Source organism: Manis javanica, chromosome 9 (assembly GCF_040802235.1).
Source record: "Manis javanica isolate MJ-LG chromosome 9, MJ_LKY, whole genome shotgun sequence".
NCBI classification, from domain to species: domain Eukaryota; kingdom Metazoa; phylum Chordata; class Mammalia; order Pholidota; family Manidae; genus Manis; species Manis javanica.
This window is the reverse complement of record NC_133164.1, coordinates 113856672-113880325: the sequence shown is the minus strand read 5'-3', so window position 1 is coordinate 113880325 and position 23654 is coordinate 113856672. Positions and strand designations below refer to the sequence as shown.

The window sequence follows — 23654 nt, the reverse complement described above, 5'->3', positions numbered from 1 at the left end:
AACACGCTGCAGGCCTTCAGTGCAGTAAATGGAAGGGAAAACAGGAGCTGTGTTCTCTCCCTGGGGGCCTGGGTGGCCAGTGACACATAACTGACCTTAAGTGACCACATGCTGTGTGAAGTTCAGGCCTTGCGCTAAATGCAGAGCTGCGGTTGTCTAGTCTAGCCACTCCTGGGTGAAACAGCTTTCTTTCCCAGGGTGAACCCTGCCACTGACCTCAGAGGCCAGGCATGCCACCAGTGGAGGCCACCCTGTTTGTGTCCAGCTCATCAGCAGAGTAAAGGGCGCTGGCAAATCCTTTAATCTGTTCTGTTTTGTTTTTTCCCCCTCAGTATTTTCCTCTACAGAACAGGAGTAAATAAAATGACTCTGTAAGATTGGTATGAAGCATAAACACAGGAATGCATGGTAGGCATTTGTTACAGTGCCTGGCACCCGGCAAGCCCTCAAGGAGCGTAGCTGTTGTCCGTGTTTTTTTTATCACTTTTATGAATGGCCACGCTCGGGAAAATTGCAAAGCATCCAATATTCCTAACTGCCTTTGCAGTTTCCCTCTTCTCCTTGGCACTTACTACTCTCTAATATACCGTAGGATACATTTATTTTGTTTGCCATCTGTCCCACCTGACTAGATAAAAGCTTGGTGAGGTAGGAACTTTTAGTCTAGGTCACTCACTGCTGTGTCCCTGTGGGGCCTGGCACGTTAATAGGATCTCCATAAATATTTATTGAATGAAGGTGGAAAGAGTGGGTCTGAAATCACTGCCCCCCAAAAGAGCGTTTCTTTTCCCAGGCCCCTTCTGAAGGTGCCCCGGGCGCTCAGGCTGGGAGCAGCGCTCCCCGCAGGCTTGCATTCTGTACTCTCTCATACGCTGTCTTTTCTGTCCCCCTCTCCCCCTGCAGGACGCCTTTGTGGAACTCTATGGCCCCAGCATGCAGCCTCTGTTTGACTTCTCCTGGCTGTCTCTCAAGGCCCTGCTCAGTCTGGCCCTGGTGGGCGCCTGCATCACCCTGGGTGCCTACCTGGGCCACAAGTGAGGTCAGTAGGCCCGCCACAGATGAATATGCAAAAGGTTCACTAAAGCAGTAGACATATATGCATTGTAGTGTCTGACCACCAGACGAAGCTGTGGTCTCTTCAAAACAAAAACTAAAACAACAGAAACAAAAACAGCTTTCAGGCTCAACTTCGAATCAGCTATTTACTGCCAAAGGGAAATACCATTTATTTTTTACATTATCAAGAAAAAAAGATTTATTTATTTAAACAGTCCCATCCAACCTCTCGTCTTTGGAAACCCTACCGCCAATTGCCAAGCCCCACCTGGGGGGCTCAGCCGGGATCTCCTGTGCCTATAAACACCAATTTGTTTTCCATGTTGTTGGCTGGACTGAATCACGATCTGAAGAGCAAACCACCTGACAAAGGACTGGACTGTTCCAGAAGCTGGGTGTCTGGCTGTTGGAGGTCAGGAAGAAGGTGTTCATTTTCCTTGCATTTATTTGCCCTGGGGGCTGAGATACTAGCAGAGGGGAAGGTGCTTGGCAGGGAGGAGTATTCTTCCCTGGCCTGAAGAGCAGATGGCTCACATGGTACATACCCGTTTGGAAGAAAAAAACTGTGAACTTCAGATGGACTTGGTGTCTGCCAAGATTTCCACACTGAAGAACAGTGATGGGGGGAAATGCCATTAAAACATAGCAAAGTATTTTTTTAAGCTACCAATTGTGCCGAGAAGCATTTTAGCAATTTATACAATATCATCCAGTACCTTAAACCCTGATGTGTATGTTCATATATTTTGGATACGCTCCCCCTCCAAATACTGGCTCTGTCTGTGTGTGAAACAGAATCCTCTGGAATGCGAGGAAGCGAACATTTCGGCAACTTAACCCAGAAGCATCAGGCCGCCACAAGTGCCTGCTTTTCCAAAAGAGGCCGCAGTCCGGATCCCGCCTTGCCCCGGCTCGGACGCTTTGTTCTGGACCTGAACCTGGGTGCTGGCCAGCCTGCTTGAGGGTTTTACACAGAGCAGTGTGGGCCCCGACTGTCTGGAAGCGGACAGAGCTCAGAATTCCACTGTCCGGAAGGAACAGAAGGAGGCCTGGGCCTGTCCCCCATGGGCCTCTGGTCAGGCTGTTTCCATGGGGACCGTGGATCCTGGGAGCCAGAGCTGTTAAGACGTTTATCACTGTGGAGGGAGGATGCAGGAGCCGCGTCTTCCCCAGCAGAGGCGGGTAGCGAAGGCCAGGAATGCCACCACCCAGAGGAGACGAGGAAAGGGGCACACATGGCCTGTGTGCAGGGTGGCTGTGGCGCAGGCATGTTGGCCACGTGGCCACCCACCTGTCTGTGCAGTTTAAAGCCAGGCTTTAAATTACTTTGGGGAGGGTCATAAATCCTGAAGAAGGCGTTGAAATGAGATGTCATGGATTAATTAACCTACATCTGTGGAATTGAGATATCAAACATTATCTTGTCAGTATAGTTTGATTTTATTTGAAAACCTGACAAAGGAAGAACAAAGGTTTCAGGTGTGGAATGTTGGGAATTATCTGTACATCCTGGGACATTAAAAAGAAAAAAAATCGTTGATGGAAAACTCTAGCAAGGAAGCAAAGGAAGTGAAATCTCCAGCTCATAAACTAGAAATTATTTTTTCAAGTTTAGAATCAGCTTTCAGACATACATGGAATAACTGTGGCATTATTGCATTATATACCATTTATCTGTATTAACTTTGGAATGTACTGTGTTCAATGTTTGATGCTGTAGTTGATATTTCAAAAGCTGCTTTAAAAAAATACACGCATCTCAGCATTTTTTTTTTTTTGGAAAAATTGTAGTTAGTTATGGCCTCTACACTGTTAGCAAAAATCTTTTTTTTTTCCATTTGAGATGTTTGTCTCAATTCTTTAAAAGCATTTCTGCAGGTGAGATAAGCCCTGGGTCTCAGCTGTCTGAGAAACCCTGGGGCATGCTGACCGTCAAGGAGCTTTACTTCAACCAAGTTACATGCATTTCCATGTCAACAAAATTGTGTATTTGGAGCAATCTGTCTGTTGTTCCCTTTGACCTTGTTCCTTGAAGCTTCAACCAAGTTACATGCATTTCCATGTCAACAAAATTGTGTATTTAGAGCAATCTGTCTGTTATTCCCTTTGACCTTGTTCCTTGAAGGTTTACTTGTCCCTGGGCAAGTCTGAGTCTAATTCACATTACTTAGTATTACATACATGTTTGGTTAAGCCACATGAGGTTCACGCAGTTGAAAATCCAGATGGGAAATGACCAGGGGATTAAGTTCCGGCCATGATGGTTTGACCTTTAGAGAGTTGCTTTACATTTTGACAAGACCCCTCCAGAACCCTCCTGCCCTCCTTCCACAGGGCCCTCGTACTGAAATGCAGAGGGGCCCCTGGGGAAGCAGGAAACCCCTGTAGGAAGCCTGACCTCCCTGGCAGGCCTCAGGATGATCAGACCTTTGAATGATTCTAATTTTTTAGTGAAATATTAATATATGAAAAGTTTACATTGTCAAAAGTGATGAATATGGAAAATCAAATCCTGTGCTGCTATCCTGCCAAGATCATTCTAGAGGAGTCAGTGTGCAGTACACGCTAAGTGGCAAGTTCCTCCGAGCTGCTTTCAAGGTAACAGTGAAGAACGTGGACGTTTTTAATATAAAGCCTGTTTGTCTTTTGTTGTTTTTTGTTGTTGTTCATACTGGGATTTGCAGAATATTCTAAAAATGTGTATATATATATATATATGTGTGTGTGTGTGTGTGTGTGTGTGTGTGTGTGTGTGTGTGTGTGTGTGTGTGTATACATATATATATCTGTAAGGTCCTGCGGGCGAGCTTCTGGCTGGTTTCTTTTTGCTGTGCGGCTTTATTGTCTGGTGTTAATGGTAAGTAAACACGCCCAGCCGCCTGCCCTCAGAACTTGTATAGTGTGGCTGCACTCACTCCAAGAGTAGCTGCTGTTGCATATCCTTGTTGTTAAAAACACATTAGAAGCACTGAATTTATATAAAAGCCTCAACTAGTCTTTTCCTCCCCCCCTTTCTTTCACTGTCTCAATTATTTTGTAATCAGACAACAGAGAAGCAACCATTCCTCCCCATTTTGTGATGGGACAGGATTCCCACCTGAAATGCCGTCGACACAGTGCGTATGTTGACCAAGGTCAGGGTTCAGTAGAACACGGGCACTCCCAAACTGGGGTCACGGGCTCTAACAAGAGCCGCAAGGAGGGAAGCGCCAGGAGCCTCCCAGGCACCCCATGCAGCCTGAAGGTCACATGACCAGCGACCTTTCTACAGCAACCACTGCATCTCAGATGTTACAGTGTCTGAAAACCCTTGTAGTCTTAAGATTTGGATTAAAGTCACATTTTGAATTAAGGACGCACCATGCTGTAGTTCAAGCAAATAAAAAAAACCCTCCACACTGTGCGGCAGCTTGCTTTTCTCTGCACATTCAGATTTGACCTTCCATGTAGATGTGAATTTTATTTCATTAGTAAATAATTTCTTGCTTATCATCTAAAGAACTAGTCCTGACCCAATGTGGGAAATTAGGAAGTGATAATAAGTCAAGAGAAGTTTCAATAATCATGATAAAAGGTAAATAATTAGGACAGTCCCAACACATGCCTAGCTTTCACATCAAGGATCTGGTGAGTGAACAGAATTACAAATAGCCTATATTGTAAGTAATTAAACTTATGCTAAAATGACTAATTTATGAATGTGAGCTTAAATTCTGATTCCAATTGTACTTTAAAGGCAGTGGCTGTTTTTAGGCCTTCTTATCACATTATAGTTAGTAAGATACACCTCCTCTATCAGGCAAAAACAGGAAGGGCTTGAAATACAAGCCCTTCTAAGGAAATTAGGGAGTCCGTTGAAATTCTATTCTGATCTTATTCTGTGGTGTCTTTTGCAGCCCAGGCAAATGTGGTTACACACTTTTTAAGAAGTACAATTCTACATTGTCAGGCTTATGAAGCTTCCAATCAGATCTTTATTGTTATTCAATTTGGATCTTTCAGGGATTTTTTTTTATTATTATTATGGGACAAAGGACATTTGTTGGGGGGTGGGAAGAAGAATTTTCAGAGGAGCTAAACATTTCCAAGACCAGATCAGGGCGTGAAATGGAAACAAGGAGAGCTCTTTGCTACGGTAAATGCGATGTCTCCATGAAGGGTCTTCTGCAGTACATGAGAAACATTGCTAAGTTCTGTGGAATGTCTAGATTCTAGAGACATCAGAACAACTCAGAGTCCAGCTCTGTACGGCCATGTAGATGGGCCAAAACTCTTTTAAAACAGTTACCATCCGTGGTCTATAGTTCAAGGCTGGGTGTGTCTTATGGCTATTTAAACAATAAATCTACCGTTTTAACCAACAGGATAGTTCATGAAAATCCTCCAGTTGGTAGGGACATCTGTTTCTGAGTATTATTTTATATCACATAGAAAAATAAAAATAAAAAACAGTGTGACACTGAATTGGGTAAATGATAATCCAAGTCCCTTCTCCTTACCCAAGTCATCATTCTGGTCCATGTGTGTGCTCTTTGGACAGCCATGAAATATGCATGCCACTGACCACAAAGAAAACCAGATGCAGTACAAACGCTATTGCAGCAATTCATCATGACTACCCTGGAAAAGTAAATTAAAGCGAGTATCCTATTGATGGTCAGGTTGTTTGGTGTATCAGCATAAGCCCAGCAGACAAAACAACTGTGGAAGATGGAGAAGCTTAATCAAAAGATTCCTGGGACTGTTACTAAATATGGCTATAGTGTATTAGTAATGCCACATACCTAAGCCTTTTGAGGAAGCTGTAGTGGGCCTTCTGGCAAGCTCTTTGACTTAATTTTTTCCCTCCAGGTAGCATTTGAAGGAGGAGTAGCCAATCACATTTCTTCTGGGGAAGTTTTGGTGGCTGTGTTTATTATACTATCCTTCTTCGGTTTTCAACCAAGTTTGGCTTTTGTTTTGAGTTACTGGGATTATTTCTGTTTTAAATAAAATAAGTGTATAAAGGTGTTTTTGTATTGAAAGCGTCTGTTATCAGGGTTTTCACATTTTTACCTTCCATGGGCTGTTTTTAAGACTGGGTGGTGGCAAATCACCTGCAAAATTCTGCACACACACAAACATATATGATAAGCATACTTTACATAGTTAAAACAAGTCTGTAGCTGGCCAGCATTAAATATAATGACACTCTGTGTTATTGGAAAAGTCACATTGCCAGTAAACTTTCCTTGTCTGTCCAGTTAATATTATAAAGAAAAATAAAGTACAATGTGAGCTATTGGTTGTACCCTGGATTTGTTTATAATGCAGTGACACAATTTTGCCCTGCCACTCGTCATCAGTAAACAAATCTTTACAAAGCCTTCTTAACAGGAGCGTACAGCCACCAGGAACTTCACTCTAATGAACACTGGGGGACCAGGCTCCAGGATTGCCTTACAGGTGAAATTACCTTAGAAACAGTCCCTTTGTTGCGTGGCTCCTAACTCTCTGGTTCAGTCCCGGATGGACTGGCCTTGCGGTCCACTCCCTGAGAGAGCCACTATTGCCCCTGGGTGTGTTTCCCAATCCTAGTGGAGACCCCACACTCTGCATTCCCTAAGATGAAACATTATATGAAAAGGGGAGAAACAAGCTGGAAGTTCTGATTTGAAGTGAGCATTTAAAAATAACCAAAGCAGTCACTTGCTTTGGAGTATAAAAACCCTGAGTAGCAAAGCACCTGTTTCCTTCATTCCGACACCTAGGCCGTCAACCCTCTGCATGCTTCCCTTCAACTCAACTGAAAGGACTCTGATAGTAGCAGCCATCTGTGAGCCTCTGCTGGATGCCAGCCCTGTACACACACCACCGCTGCCTCTTACTCCCTTGTCAAGTAGGCATTGGCTTTTCCTTTTTTATAGGAGAAAACAAAGACTCACAGCAGTTAATAGTCCAAGTCCTCAAACATTGTAAGTTGCAGAGGCGGGATGTGAGCCGTGGCCCGGCTGCCTCCAAGTCCTCCACCCCGACTCTCAACCAGTTGTCTTCACAAGGCTGCACATGGAGCCTCGGGGGCACAGCTTTTCTAAGGGGTAGGCAGGTATGGGGAACCAATGTCCTCAGCATCCATGGGTGCTCTGTCATTAACTGATTTCCTTGAGAAGATTCCTGAGGTCAGGCCAGTCCTCATCCCCCACCTTGCTTTTCACCACCACCTGTCACTTTCCATAAACGGGCACACTCCTCTCCCTCTCTGACCCTTAGAAGGGCACCACAGTTGGGCGCCAGGCTGTCTCATACGCACAGGGGGCGCCAATCATGCACATCGCTTCCCAACTCATCAGCGAAGTCATCGTGGTAGCTTGGAATTGACCATGGTGGAAGTATTTACACCATGGAAATGAGCAAAAGCTACAAAGCAGAACTTTCTGCCCTTCGTTCTTTTTCTTTTTTCGCTAGAGAGTCAATTTACCTGCACAGCCCTGGGCACTGCCCTGGGTATTAAAGCCCTTGGATTACTAACAGGTATGATTTGAAATCCTTGAGTTATATTAAACATCAGTGACTGAAGAGCAAATCGTTTTGCAGATCATTTTTTCAATTCTTTGCTTTCAACAAAGTTGCACCTAGTCAAGACAGCTGGCAGATACTCTCTTAATGTGATTTCAGAATGTTAACTCAGAAATCCAGAGCTGAGTAGCATTCCAGTCTATGTACTTGGTATGTGAGCAACACTCCTCAGAGCTTACATCCATAAACACAAAAAACAGGAGCAGACTTCATGGTGAACCCCCGCTCTCTAGGAATGGGAATTTTCACTTATGAATTTGTTGTCCTTCCTGGCAAAGGGAAAGGGGATGGGAATAATCCAGCCCCATTCATCTCAGAAGAGGTGTATGTCCAATAAAATTAAAATTTTACATTTAGTAATTATTTATCAAAATATGTAATATATTTGAAGACTCTTATCAGTTGGGTAATAATAATCATTGTAATAATTACTCAACCCAGGAACAAAAAAGTAAATCCTTATGGTCACAGAGATTCACTGACTGACTTTTGTTGTAGGAAATCAGAAGAGGTTCATTAATTTTAAACTTTCACTTGTAAGAAACGTTATACTAGGATAAAATGAAGGGTAGAAGTGTGAATCTAGTGGGAGAAAAAGAAAAATGTAAAACTTCCAGGGGTCAAAAAATAGCTTGCTTCTGAATTTTTTTTCATGTAGATTATGCTGAGAATCAAACCATTGTGGTTTTTAGATTCCATCGTCTATAATTTTAAAAATGATGTAACACATTTATTTTTAAATGTCAATTGTTAGAATGACTTCTCAGACAAATTTGTTCTAAGTATGTGTGAAAATTCTATTTCAAACTGGCCTCAATTCAGGGATTCTCTCTTGGAAGAGATCTGTAGAAAAACAGAAATTGTGCCACAACCAAACAGCCAAAGTCTGATTGACATGTTTTCAGATAGTCAAGTGGGGAGCTCTAACTTCTTGGGATTTCTTAATCCTGTTAAAGTCTATCCGGAGATTACTCAAGCATTTTATCAAGAATCATAATTACTTCACTGAAGGGGCTATAAATTACATCATACAAAAAAGTTCTACCACAAACAGCTTTGGGACAATTTTCTTTCTCATATGATTAACAACTCATTGGAAATTAAATCCTTTGCAACTCTTTATATTTAAATTTCATAAATTAAATGTCAATTTAAATGTGTGCAAGGGTGAGACATGTCTTTCAAACTTCTTTTAGCAGCACACCAACAACTTGTTGGAAGACAAATTTGTCTTGGGTCTTATGCCCCTCTCAGCTCTCCACTGGAGTTTTTTGGGAGCTCAAGGGCACTTGCGAGAGTGCTGAAGATACACTCCTTTCTCCAAGATCCAGCAGGAATTTTATATTGCAATGAATTTTTCTGTCAGCACCAAGGAAGCAGGTAATTGCATAATAATACTGTAATAATTACTCATTCCGAGGGGAAAAAAATTAAAATGAAGCCCTAGGGTTACAAACATTCATTAAAATTCACAGACTTTTGTTTTAGAAAAGTATGGGAGGCTAGTCCATTTTGAATGTATTCTTTTTGGTGCAAATTTGTGTTAAAATTTTCTTTTCTTTTTTTTTTTTTTGCATTAAAAAAAAAACCCACAGCTCATTTCCCACCTTATCCTGCTTGTCATTTGTTAGACTGTCTGCATGTTCTTGGTTGCATGGTCCTGTACCATCCTTAATATATGCTCCGGAAATGTGAGCCGCATCCATAATGAGAGGCGTGCCCCAAAGCAATCAGGCCCTGTTCTTTTTTTCTCCCTTTTCTCATCCCTTAGAGAAGTACTCTCTCTGACTTGGCTTTCATTGCAGGTTCCTTTCAGGGTCTTTCTACAGTTCCTCCTTGAACCCAGAATAAGAATCTCTGAGTGCAACTGTCAAAAACTCTAAAGGGCCTGAGATTTTTCCCTGCATGCGAGCTAACGCATGGTCAGGATGCCACCATTTAATGGATGCTGGTTGAAAACATGAGATTCCTGAGTCAGAGACAAACAACAGATTATTACCCACCACAACTGCAGTAGCCAAGAGTATCAGCATTGTCGAGCCAGGTCCCCAAGCCCCAATTCCCGTAAGACACCCTGAAGAGGACCAGAAGATGTCTACATACACAGTGGGTGTGATGCAGAAGACGAGCTCTGCGTTGAGGAGTTTAGGAAACTTGAAACTTTTACAGTGAGCCGTAAGCATGTCTGCCCTTTGCTCCAGAAGAAGACATTATGTCTGTCTTTGCTCTACAAACATCCTTGGAAAGACGGTCTGGAACACAGATCACTCGTGCCTGCCTGCAGCATGAGCAGAAACATGAGAGTCCCATGGCAAACTGTCTCCTAGCAGGGATGCAGAACAAGTCTACTTCTGCTGCAGTCAGGCCCCTGAATGCAGACAGCAAAATATGTCCATGTAGGCTTTGCTCATAGACTACGCTGAATGTTCTAGCCACAGTTCTCAGCCCTACACCATCCTAGTTCCTCCATCTGGACACACCTGTGCATCAACATCTCTTTAAAAGGATCACACCAAATGTGATCTCGGGTCCTTAGCTAAGAGTTGCCTCAATGCTGCTAATAATCAAAGATTGCCTTGGGGTCCTCTCTGTTCAACCACCTGGTATCCACAGGCAACTGGATATTTACGATCAGCTCAACACATCCACCAAATATAATTTATCATAAAGACTAGGTCTTTCCCTACCTTCCCCTTTTCTATCAGTGGTATTGTCATTCCCCCAGTGCTATTGTCAGGCACATCATTCCCACCCAATGCTCTTTGTATGGTTGATTAATGGATGAATCTCCCAACACACACTTGCTGAACTCCACTCTATAGTGTCTTGCCTGTTTTTTTCTTTTTAAAAGTATTTATCATTTGATGGGCCCCTTGTTTTCTGGAGTCATCTTTAGCATCACTCTGGAGTAACTTGCTACTTACATTACTAAATGTTATCTTTCAAAATAGATTTGTTTAGAGGCAGGTTCCCACATATCAACCATAACCTTCTCTCTCTCTCCCTCTCTCTCTCTCTCTCTCTCTCTCTCTCTCTCTCTCTCTCGCCAAGCCCTGGCATAGGTGCTTTATCTACAGATTTTTCTCTGCCTTCTTCTTTTTTCCAAAGTTTTGAGCCCACATTATCACAGAACCCTGCAGGCAGGTGGGAGTAGAAGCTGCAATGAATGAGTAAAACTCAGCAGCAATAGACCCAGAGTGGCTTTGATCTTCTCTCCCAAGGGGAACATCATCCCCTACATCCATGTGGAAGTTCTCAGCTGGGGAACAAAGGAAAGGAAGGGAGGAATAAAATATTTACAGGAAAAGTATTTTTCACAAGCAAGCATTTGTTCTAAAAGCTTTTAGAAATGTAATTATTTTTCTTTCTTGGGCTTTTCTGTTTTTAATCTGAAACATTTTCAAGTCCCCTGGTTGGATTTCCAAGAAGCAATAATCCATTTTGCCTTGGGTGGAGTTTAGGAAAGAAATTAGGTTGCAGAAGGGAAAATGTTTCCATTAAAATTGCCACATGGAACTCTTGCCGCTGCTTTAATGTCTTGCATAAGAAGGGCCTCACTCCCAGGGGCAGGCCGACCGCCTCTCCTCCCGCCCTCCGCTGCAGGCATCTCTGGCCTGTCGCAGACACAGACGGCCTCCCCGCCTCACTCAGCCTCGCCTACCGAGTGACTGTCTTATCTGGAGGGGAAGCCGCCGGACTCGCGCTGTCCCATAGAACTAAACTGTGAGCCACAGATGGGATTTTTCATTTTCTAGTAGTCATGTTAAAAAATTAAAATAATAATACATGAAATTAATTTTAATAATAAATTTTGATTTGACCCAATAAATATATCATGTCAACATAATCAATATGGAAATTACTGAGGTCATTTCCATTCTTTTTTTATATACAGTCTTTGAAATCAGTGTGGACCGGACAGTTGGAGCACCTCTCAATTTGAACTCACAGCAAGTGTAGTAGCCAGAATATCAGCATTGTTGAGCCAGGTCCCCAAGCTCCAGGTCCCACAAGACACCCTAAAGAGGACCAGAAGATATCTGTGCACACAGCAGGTGTGATGCAGGAGAGGAGCTCTGAATTGAGTCTTTTAGGGAACTTGAAACTTTTACAATGAGCCATAGCACATCTGCCCTTTGCTCTGGAAGAAGACATCATGTCTGCCTTTGCTCTACAAACACCGTTGGAAAGACAGTCTGGAATGAAGATAACTCAGTGCCTGGCCTACAGCATGAGCAGCAGCCAAGAGCCACATGTGGCTGGCAGCTACCATGATGGACAGCACAGCGCTAGACTCTGTGTACAGATATTTCACAGCTCACACACCAACAGTGTGTCTATAGAATGCCCTTCTCTGCCTGTCCCCACTCACCTCACTCCTCACCTGCTAATTAAATTCTAAGGCTGGAAAGCGCCCTTCTCTCCAACTTCCTCAGCTCTTCTCTTCCACACTTAGCTGAAAGAGTTCTCCGAACCATTTGCTACAAGCTGAAAGAGGAAAGGAGATTGCATTGTGTTCAACGGAAGTATTAAAGGCCCTGGTGGTACTGTGGAGCACTTGATATCAGAAGACCTGGGTTTGAGCTCTGGCTTGCTAAAAACGTGCACTTGGGTAAAGCATTCTGTCACGACTCTTGGGTTGCTTTTCCACTCAGTGGGAGTGTACTGTTTGTCTTGCCATGTCTTGGGGTGATGTGAAGGAGATCAACGTGGTGAGTGTAAAGGAATTGTGATGCCACATAAAATGGAAAATAATTTAGTATTCCAAACCCTGAAAGGCTGGGCAGACACAGAAAATAATAAGCCCACAATATCCACAAAGACAGAGTAACCACTTAAATTAAGAAACTGAATCAAATAAGCAAATTCCTATAAATACCCACAATGTCAACAATTTTCTTAATCATTACCAGACCTTGAGTTTGCATTTTTATTTACAGAGAAAGAGACAGAGTGAGTGACAAGTGATCCCAGGATCTTCATCAAGTGAGGCTCTTGGAGCCAGGTACACATCCTGAACGCCCGTCTTGATAATGCCCAGCTATAAACTTTTTAACAATGACACTGCAGAGAACACTGCAGGTGGACCTTATCTTCGAAGACCGAAAATTTGAGACGTCTATGGAGAGTTCCTGCAATATCTTTACCTCATAAGCACCTGGATATTTCCTTGCCCTGATAGCTTTCAGATTAGTAACATTAGCTTCTAACATTCCCTATGACACCACTTAAAACTTATCTTCTCATTGTTTTCTTTAAAATGAGACCTGTGTGCCGGGGTCTAGGGAAATATGTTGTGTTCATTCCTAAATCATTCTCTCCCAAGTGTTACTTAAAAACAAAACTCCAATTTTTGGCCTTTCCCATTTGCCCTCATTTATTACTTCCTTTATGGTCCACCCAGTGGTCCCGAAACTAATTGAAGTTCAAACAGTAGTCACTATTTCATCACACTCATCTCCCACCCCTGGGGAAGCCACGTACCCAAAGACAGAAACCAAATGGGGTCTTGGGCTTCATGAGGCCACTGTCGTCGTCACTCCAATCAAATCACATATGACCAAATTTGTCCATGTCCAGGAGCAAACAGCATGTACTCACCGTAAATCTACACTCGCCATTTGTGTGATGTGTGGAAATAAATGAGGACCAACCAAATGAGAAAAGCAAAGGCTATTTATCAGAGCTTGCCATATGTAACAAGGGAGTCAGCCACCATCACTTAATCACTAACATTTGGAGAGGGTCAAAGGCAGGCAGAAGGAAACCTTCCTAGTGGAAAAAGGAAGGCTTTGTGTACCCTGACTGGGGCCGTCAGCATGGGAAAGTGTAGGGGGGCCAGCTAAGTGACCATCCTCAGGAGCATATCTGGCTTTCTCTGGCTGGTCCTAAGTTGGAAATGCGGACAAAAATCAGAGAAGCTGTCAGTGATTACTCAAGTCATGGCCATTTGGGGCTGATCATTTCAGGGGTTATTGTTTGGCGTCCTGGATTGTTATTAGAGACAGAGGTCTGCCTTGCTACAGTCTGATTTATAGAGAATAGAGTGAACACCTGGCCTGCTTACTATAGAGAATGGGTTGGTTTCCTGAGCTGGTTGGTGCAGACTGTGGGTCAGAACTCTATGTTTGTGTATGGTCTGGCCATTGTCTGTTTACATTCAGTCTCTCAGATGCAAAACAAAGCCAGTGAGAAGGGCAGGAATCTATGAGGGAACATATGAGTGATCAGAAAATTATCAAATGACATCACTGGTGTCAAGCAATGCCCAGCCTTCTGTCGATGACATCCTCTGAGTCCTCACCCACTTCACAGCCACATAGTTTGGTGACATTTTTCAGTCTCCTCTGCCACATGATCTGAGAGGGTGCCTGAAGGACACCTGCGACCCTGCCAACACCCAAGGATGCGTCTGTGCGGAGCTGGGATGCAGGACTACAGCAGGATGACCGCAGGACCGATGAGGCAGCAGGTTACCCGCGGGGAACCTGGGATCCCCAGAACTTTCTGGGAGAGGACTCAGAAGCATGTCCTCGGACTCCAGCAGTCCGAAAGTGCTTTACCATGGTTTTCTGGAAGAGCCACACCCACCTCCTGCTGCCCCGACTCGCCTTGAGGACAGTGGAGTGGGCGGAGCCTTGTGGGATGACTCCTTTCGGGCCTGTTCCGGCTTCAGGAGGCTGCCTGCACCCGTGGCTCAGGGCCCCCTCCCCTCGTCCCTCCAGCCTCTGCTCCCATCTGCACATCCCTCTCCTGCTGTCACTCCAGCACTCCTGTGTCCTTCTCAACAGAACCCTACAATGACATAGAGCCCCCCAGACATCCGGAGAGTCTCCCCATCTCAAGATCATTAACTTAGCCACATCTGCACAGTCCATTTTACCATCTAAGTGATGTATTCACAGGTTCTGGAGATTAGGATGTGGACATCTTTGGGGGCCATTATTCAGCCTGCCACAATAAAAAAACTGAAGTTCAGAGAGGTTCATTAATCTTCACAAAGCTTCCTAGCTCATAGTAGTGGCACTGAGGTGTGAGTTTTCCAACTCCATCAGATTTCCCTTTCTGAGTTCATCAGCTGTGTCCTTGAGGCCAAACCCTGCACTTCCCCAGGCACATGGTCCCCATCACAACCAGTCAGCGCAGACAGCTTGTGACCATCCACGCATCTTGAGCCAAAGCTCCAGCATTCGGGGAGTTCACCATCCACGGGGACAAAGTCTGGTAGCCAGAGATGCCCTGCCCCCCCCAACCCTTAAGCTCAGTGTAACATCCACCTCCCCAGCCAGCAGTTTTCTCTGGTCTCATTTCCTTGTTTCCCAGCACCTCCATTGCACCCCCTCACACCTACTCTGGACCCTCTTGAAATTCTTCCCTGGCTATATCTTCAAAGCATGCGGGGATAATGCCTCCGTACAGTTTGTCCTCTCATTTCCCCCTTGTAATAAACCAAGTGTTGGGAAGAATATCTGGTTCAACCAATAACTGTTTCCTAGGAACCTGACTCTGCCAGCACCTGAATAGTCAAGGCGGGGCGGACCAGAGGCCCCATTTTGGAAACCTGCACAGTGCGTCTCCAGGATGAGTCCAGGTGGGAGAAGGACTTACCTTGAGAGGAGGGAGATACTCCTGGCCACGCCACAAAGGCCTCAACTTCTGCCCACCTGAGCTCTCCCTCCTGCCTATGGATAGCTCAAGGAGCCCTGGCTCAGACATTCTGGGGAACATTACAAAAGAGAGCAGAACACTACGTTGGGTTTGCTAGCTCTCCAACACCCTGGGTCCTGGAGCTTCCTTATGGACGTGAAGCCCTGGATGGTTCCCAGGCCCCGTCTGGTCTTCCCTGACACAGTCTCCTGTTTTCTGGGTCCTCACAAGCTGGTTTGCTATTGTGGGATGTAATTCTCCCAAAGCACTAGTAGAACTTCTGCTGTCCCAGGGCTCAGTGTCTGTTCAATGAAATCACACCCACGGGGAACACTGGCCTTTGTGGTGTCTTCTCCGAGCCAAGTCCCCAGAATCAGAGAAGCACAACCACTGTGCAAAGGGGAGATGCTCGTGGCTTTCTTTCATATTTCCTTATTGCCTGTGCATGGACGGGGCTGGGGAGAACATAAGGAGAGATATTCATTGTAAAGGAAATGAGTAAAGGCCACGGTAGGCCCAGATACCTTCTTTTATCTTCTCTCTATACCATGGTTGGGTTAACTGCTGGAATAATTGCAGATCAATTTCACTGAATTAATAACTTAAAACTTAATTGCCTAGAATTCCCTTTGATCTCCTTTGAGGCAAATTTTATGCAAGAAAGCCGGGTAGAAAAGGACATTTCTGGGCTCCTCTTTTGGGGGGGATCTTTATCAGGAGTCTACAAGTCCTGGGTCCCCCATCTTTAATGCTCTGTTGCTCTCTGTATTTAATTTCTGCAACTGAGCAAGGCTTCAGCCCTCCCACCTACCCTGACGTCCGGCCCCAGTGAGATCTTACATGATGCACTGCATTAATCCTGAACACTGCTGAGTGAGAGAGACATTTATTTAAGGTCTTGACTCTAAGAGAGGCTAAGCGTCTACAAAGAATATTCAGGAACCCATGTGTGGTAAGCCTGTACCACTGCCCTCTCATCTTCAGTCTGGCCAGTGACATGGACTACCTGGGTGCCATGGTGACATGTCCTGTGACTCTAGGGCCCTGCTGACCCAGTGACCTTCTCATGTAACCAATTCCAGTTTTCAAAGTGTCTTTAGGAGCATAAAAATATTATTAGCACATCCAGAGTAGGGAATAAACATAACTATGTCCAAAAATTAATCTAGTTTTCCTCTTTCTTGTGAAATGTATGGGTCACTAAAAATGGGGAAATCATTCAAATGCAATTGACTATATCAGGTTGAGCATCTCCAAAAAGAATCAGTGTTTTCATACTTCAAGGCCATCACTGTATTAGATTATTTTACTTGCAAAAATCAAATACATATTTGATATAGAAAATCTATTTTTAAAAAAAGATCAAAATAAGGGACATCCCTGAGAATGCCAAAACAGCCAAGAAGTATATGGTTATAAATCCCTGGATATCCTTGGAAAAGTCATTTAACCTTTATGGGTCTCATCTTCTTAAAATTCAGTGAAAATGAAAGCCATGGCTGGGTAATCTCCGAGGCAGCACAGTTCAACAGAACTTTCTGTGATGACAGACGTGTTCTGTATCTGCCCTGCCCAAATACTGGCCACCTTGAACATTTGAAATGTGACACATGTGACTGAGGAATTAAATTTTAAATTTCACTTCATTTAACTAAAATGTAAATAGCTGCATGTGGCTAGAGGCTATGTGATGGACAGGACGGCTCTCAGGGGTCCTTCCTGATGTAAGGAAAATGAAAAAGGAAGTGGACGCTGGGGGACAGAGGGGACCTTGGGTCTCCAGTCAGCCCTGCGACGAGCCTGCTCTCAACCAGTTTCAGCCGGGTGAGAAGGTGGCAGGGCCCCAGAACCACGTGCAGGTGATGATTAGCAAGGCCACCTAGAATCCAAAGGAAAAAGGAGAGAGGAGCTGGGCGAGCACCTTACAGCTGCGCCACAGAAGGACACCCAAGGAGGAAGAACAGAGCTGCGACTTGTGCTCCACGATCATTCAGCCTTCCTGGATGCTCTGGGTTTGGGGAGAGAAAGCGGGAACTGAGTCCAGTTAGATAAGAGAGCTGGCTCCTTGCCAATCAATCAGAAAGCTTTTAAGATGGGAGCCTATGAAATATGTATTAAACACCAACAAAAAAGATAAATGCAGTGAAGTTTTCAACTTAGAAGCACTCAAGGGCCAGAGTCCAGGTTCTCACAAAGTAGCATTAAAGACCTCTTCCCTTGTAGGGCCCAAATCTACCTCTTTTCTTAAGGGATCAGTGAAGTCCATCAAAGTATTTCCCTTTATTGGCAGAAAAGGGATCTGAAATACGGTCCTTTTCTACCCTCCCCCAGAGTTAATTTCTTTTCTTTCAGAAACAAAAGCAACAGAAACACCATTTGTGCCACTGCATTTTTGCACCACTATTCGCCTTTAAATTGCTACATTAAAACCTCTTTCCAGAGCCCTGTGGAGTTGGGTGATTTATGTTTAATATAACCTTCTGGGCTTTAGTTTCCTGAAGACCAACAAAGAATATGGAAACATGTAATCCCACGCTGCCCAAAGTACTTCTACGGTTTGAGTCTCAATTAAAATGTTTGTTTACTTATCAGCTAATCTCATTATTTTTTCTAAATTCCCTCTCTGTAAGCGAGAGTTCAGAATCTGAAGTCCAGCCATTTCTGAAATATGACCAAAATGGAAACCTGGCGAGAGTGAGAGAGAGAGAGAGACAGAGAGAGAGAGAGAGAGGAGAGAATGTGTGTGCTATTCAACTATTCAACTGGGGAAAAGAAATACATAAACCCCCAAATGAATGACTTGGAGTGTCCTTTAACTTTCCCTGATAGAAAACTACTTTCTATGGAGGAGGTCTGGGCACAAAGAACTAACTTTTTAGAAATTTACCAGTGATTTTATCGTGGTAAATTGAGCTGCAATCTCAATGAGAATACACGCTATTATTGCTAGAAATGCATAGAGCCTGTATTTATTTTCAGAGGGGTTTGGTATCATTTTTATTAGTTGCTCCTCACAAAAAGCAAAACAGAAACCACCCGAACCTCTGAGAGGTAGATCAGATTTTATCTCTCTTGTTTTTTTCTTTCCAAATGAGGAAACCACACAAAGTGTTTTGCCCTGGGGTCAGCCAGCCCTCTGTGGCTGGACTGGGGTTGGAAGTTCTGGTCTCCAGAATCCGGACCCACCGAATGGTCCCTGGAGTCCAGCCTTCCGTCCCAGCAGGGACACGCTGCAGAGCGCCGTGCAACCAGTAACCCCAAATACTCCTGGTTTCCCCATCCACCCCGCTGGCCGGGAGGGCTCAGACCTGCCACACCCGTGAGACCTTCTCAAGTGGCTGTTTGGCTCCTTTGTAACTCACACCGACTGGATGGAGTCCAGGATCCTTTCTATTCTGCATTCTTGTCTATAGCAAATAAGCCATATTATTATTATTACTGTGATATCGCCATAACCCCCAGGCTGTTCTAAAGTGCCCATTGGTTGTCTTCCCTGAGGCAGAATGTTACTCAGACAGCGTGGCTCTCCTGCACCCACCTGCACGCAGGAGCCGTGAGGGCTGGGAGAGCATGACCCAGGCCAGGTGCAGGGGAGGCCCGTCCCCGTCCCCGTGAAGGCTGGAGAAGGGCCGCTGCCAGGGGGCGCAGTCCTGCCTGCAGGCCAGTCACGAGAGAGAAAATGCCCCGTCCCACAGCTCCCTCCGCAGCAGACTCGAGAAGCGGACAAAGCAAGATCTAGAAAACAAAAGACAGGGTAACTTAGTAGGTCAGTGAAACAAGAGCCTCAGCTCTGCACCCCAGTCTCCAAACTGCCCACATTTCACATGACCACCCACCACGGTGCTCCCCAAAGAGTGTTCTGTGGAACACCAGCTCCAGGAGGACTTTGCAGAAATAAGGTCTTATTGTCAGATAAGTTTGCGAAATCCCACGTACTCTATCTCCTCCCTGGAGGGTCACTTGGCGTGTCCATCACACGGGAGTATCAAAGCCCAGGAGTTCCACGAGGAAGGGCCCTTACTCTGTCCGCCCCATGCTCCTGAAATCCATCCAGTAGCTGATCCTCCTTTGCACAAGACAGAGCACACCTGGAGAGAGTGGGTTGGTGTCCGGGCCTGCTGTTATTTCTCCTGTCCCCAGGCTGCCCCTCCTCAGAGCCTGGCTCCGGCTCCTGGGGTCACCGCTCCAGGTGCCCTCCTCCACCCTGGGACTCAGGCAGTCTGCCCCCCGCGGGGCCTTTCTGCTGCCCCCTTCCTTTCCTGCACCCCTCCAGCTGGGCTCCAGCCATGAGGCCTGCTCACTGGCATTCTCCCTGCCCTCTGGCATCTCTCTATCTCCATTCCTTTGTTCCAAACACGCATTTCTCCACATCCCTCCTGGGACCAAATGCTCACAGCAGCTCCCTCAGGCCCCCTGAAGTGAGACTGGAATCTTCTGCTGCCCTCTCAATAGAGACACCTAACTCTCTCCATCCCCCTGTATGTGCCCTCCACTCGACACCCAAGACCTCTCAGGCAGATGCCAGGAGATATGTGATTAAGAACAAATGTTTGGAGAGAAATGTGAGTCTGAATTCTGTTTCTTTCCTTTTACGGACCTTTGACGCAAGCCTTTCTGAACCTTGGTTTTCTCATCTGCAAAATGAACATAATAATAAACTCTCAGGGCTGTTGTAAGGATGGGCGACATGTAAATGTGTGGCCTGGCCTGTGGGAAGCTGAAAAAAGGTTCACGATTCTTTTTAGCCAGATATCCCTTGCCAACCCCACTTCCAGACTTCTTTTTATTCTGATACACTTACACACACTCACGCACACAGACACATTCGCCCGCTTGCTAGCATTCCTCCCCCTCCCTCCTGTTACCTAGACCCGGTTCTTGCCCTCTGGGCCCCTCAGGCCCACCACCCCCACAAACCCTTCCCTGAGGCTCCCACGCAGCGAGGCCCCTCCTGATTTCTCCTGCCCTCCGGCCTGAGTGGTCTTCTGGTATTTCTGTACACATTCACCGGGTCTGCCAAAAGGAAACTGCGGACTCCTGAGCATGGGGGCCTCATCCTATCTGTGTGGTCCCACAGATTCCTGCTCCCCAGAGAGAGAGCTGACCGGGTCATACGTTCAATGTTAGGATGAACTGAGTGTATTTTCCTCCTGACTCTTTGAAAGTGCTGTTAGTTCTTAATTTACTGTAACTTTTGAACCTGACTTTGATGGCATGTGATAGGGAAAAAGGAAATACTCACAGACCTGCTTTTTTATTTATATCCCAAATGCCAGAAGGAAAACCAGCTCGTTAATTAGAGGATTGTCGTGACCCCATGCTTGCTGAGCACCTTCTCCTACAGGGTACTCTCGGGACCCCTGGCCAGACGGCGCTGCAAGGAGCTTACTATAAGGATCCAACTTAGTGGGACTCAAGTAATCACCCCAGACTTGGCCCAACTAGCCTACTCCCACCCCTGCTCCCAGAGTCCCCACACTCTGCGGTCACACTCAGGAAAGAAGGAAGGGGTAGAGACAGAACATGACCGGGAGCAGGTGTCCAGACATTCCACCTTAGGGGGTGTTGGGGGAGCTAGAAGGCAGGGCGTGACCCCCTCCTCCTCCTCTCTGAGCCCAGCCCTGGCCTCTGGCCCCACTCCTCCCTGCTGCAGGACAGGGGGGCCCCCTGGCACAGGCTTGGGGCTCACACCTGCACACAGCCCACTGCGGCCTTGACTTTGCGGGGCTTCACCTCTGGTGTCTTCTGCCTTTTTACTGTAACTACTTAGAAAATGCTTCCCAGATGATATCAGAGGGGAGTAACCACCATCTCTGCCCCAGGGAAGTGGACAGACTCTGTCCTATTCTGGCCAGGGGTCTCCCTAAGCCACCGCAGTGGTGCTGCTGATGGGGGCCTGTGTGTGCCCCCACTCAGAGAAGTTACTGATTCTTCCGACCTTTTTCACTGAGTAGGATCTTTTCTCCAACCTCTATTGTAAGGAGCAGCTCTTTTCAAACACCACTGGGATTCCCAAGGAATCAGAAGAAGCATTCCTGAACCCAGTTCTGGGCAAAGAAAAAGGTTTCTGGTTTCTTGTTCTCAGCCCTCCACTCCTGTTCAGCAGAACTTTATCCTCACCTTTTCTCTTGTCTCCTCCTAGTGACTGACCAAGGTCCTTTGGAGTGATCTACTCCTGCCCTCCAGTAATATTCAACCACTCCCTTCTCCTTGTTCCTTGAAGATTCACACACACATATGAATGCGTGCACAGATATGCACATGCACACACCCAAGCATGCATGCACACATGCACATGCCCACATACACACCTAGACATACATGCACACACACGGCCTCCCACCAAGTCCCTTTCCACTCTGTGAGCCATCCTCCTTCCAAATCTTATCCTAGGTGCAGATAAACTTGCACAGTATAAACTGGAAGGCTGCATAAAATAAGGAAGGGGTTTCCCTATCTATCTGTCTGTGCCTCTTCATTATACCGGAGCTAATTTGAAATGAGGAGGTTCTTTGCCTTTGGGGAACAATTCACACAGCAGATGTCCATCCCCTGGCCCACAGTGCTGGAGCTAGAAGCTATGGTTTCCCAGGTGGGCTTAGGTGAGGGACTCCCCTCAGTGCCTGGGAGTCAGAAGCAATGAGGAGGGTGGGGAAGAGAAGGAGGTGCCAGGCCAAAGGGGAGCCAGACCGCCAAACAGAGAAAGACACCAGGATGACAGGGGGGCACTGAGGTCGGCACACAAGCGTTTGCTCTTCTTAACCAGTCACACGGCAAAGAGTAGGTTTCCAGGAATCCTGTACAGGTTACCAGTGAACTCTGTCATGCTCCACACTCTCTCCCTCGACCTTTCTTATCCTCTTGAATTCTTAGAATCATGCACAGCAGGTAAACCGCCAACACTTACTGACTCTGTCACAAAGAAAGGGTTTCAAATTATTGGGGAGCAAATGGTTGCGGGGAGAGGTGGTGAGCCGAGGAAGATCGATCGTGGTGGGGGGACTGGATACACATAGCAAAGCCAGAGGGGTCAGACTGGGGGTCCGCCACCCTTGACCGCATCTGTTTAAATTCAGCAATGGTTAAACAGCACGCAGGAGGGCTGTCCACACTGTTGGGAAGCAGGTGAGCTTCAGGCCCAGGACAGAACAGGAATCGGAACTGATCCATGTACAGAGGTTGTAGCCGAATGGGAGACCCGGAACCAGGCAGTCAGGAGTGCTGGTCAGCTCACTTGTAGACCCCAGGCAAGATGGGGGGAGCAGTGTGAGTGCCATGCTCAGTTCACACATGCCACACACCCAACCGAGGCCTGTTTTCCAGCATCATGTGGTCCTCACAGCCTTCTCTCCAGTGGGAACCTCATCGTCTTTGGGGGTGTGCCCCAGATCTGTAACAGCCTCTGTCTCCTTAGGGGCTTGGAGCTTTGCTGAGCCTCCCCCTGATATCTGAGAGAGTGGACGCAGGATGATGACAGGCTGGGCTTCCTGGGTTCTCCCATCCCCTTCGGGCGGGAAGCCCAGCTATGGGCCCTCGGAGCAGAGAGCCAGGAGCCATGGGCCTCAGTGAGGGTCCCCCCAGCTCCCCGCAGCCGGGGCGGGCCAGCAGCGCACCTAGTGCAGACGACGAGGAGTGGGCCTTGTAGGTGCCCCTTGGCTGGCCGTCTGCGGGCTCTCCTGGTCTCAGGTTTGAGGCTGCTTGGCCCCAGGGGCGCAGCATCAGAAAGGGAAGCCCAGGGCTGCGGTGGGGCACCTGTGCAAGCTGGGGGTAGTCTTCCCATCTTCCCTTCACTGCCTCTTCGCTTTCCCTTTCCTGCTCGCGTGTGGGTTTGTTTGCTCCCATGTTCTTTTTCTTTTTCCTGAAGCCTTGGGACCTACCAGAGTGCTCAGAGCTTTGGCTTAGCCGTCCTTGGAATTTCCTGCCCTTCCTGGCCCAGATGGGTCTCAGGATGTGCAGGTCCTTCTGGGGAGATGGAGTGCCAAGGCTCCCTGCCACCTGAGTTTGAATGGCTGAATTAGCTTGGAATCAGTAAAAACACACATATCGTATTGTCACTGCTTCCATGGAGTCTTACACTTGCCGCCAGGCAGACAACTATGGTGGAGATGAAATAAGTGAACAGCCATTGCACAGGAGGGAGTGTGCAGATGGTGTTGGAGCAAGGGGCGCAGGTGAAGTGCACCTTGGTGGGGCTAATCGTGCTTCTGTGGGGCTCATGCAGGGTGAGGACCTGACTGGCGAGCTGTTGGGTGTCAGTCTGGGGATGCAGCTGTTGGATATAGTGTTCCTTCTGGGGCAAGGAAAAGCCTGCATGAATCTGCTGAACATGCCACAGCATGGAATTCACTGTCTGCTGCATGGCCAAGCTCACTTGCTCATTCCAGATGCCACCTGTG

At 46.4% G+C, this 23654-nt stretch overlaps 2 protein-coding genes across 3 annotated transcripts in view; one reads left to right on the top strand and one right to left on the bottom strand.

Moving 5' to 3' along the window:
• The window catches only part of BCL2 (BCL2 apoptosis regulator), a 162337-nt gene extending 159504 nt beyond the window's left edge, over positions 1-2833 (top strand). Inside the window, exon 4 of one of the 2 annotated variants that reach the window (XR_012121262.1) lies at positions 904-1034. Coding sequence is in view for 1 of the 2 variants with exons in the window: in XM_037015567.2 (XP_036871462.1) it covers positions 904-1038 (135 nt within the window). In the remaining variant the exon portion in view is untranslated. Of the gene's footprint in view, positions 1-903 lie in introns of both variants that reach the window. The other variant, XM_037015567.2, reaches the window with a different exon arrangement.
• LOC108385223 (uncharacterized) overlaps positions 1-23654 on the bottom strand; it is a 131650-nt gene that overhangs the window by 17301 nt on the left and 90695 nt on the right. The window contains exon 9 of the mRNA XM_073213293.1: positions 18797-18993. The gene's annotated coding sequence lies outside the window, so the exon portion shown is untranslated. The remainder of the gene's footprint in view (positions 1-18796; positions 18994-23654) is intronic.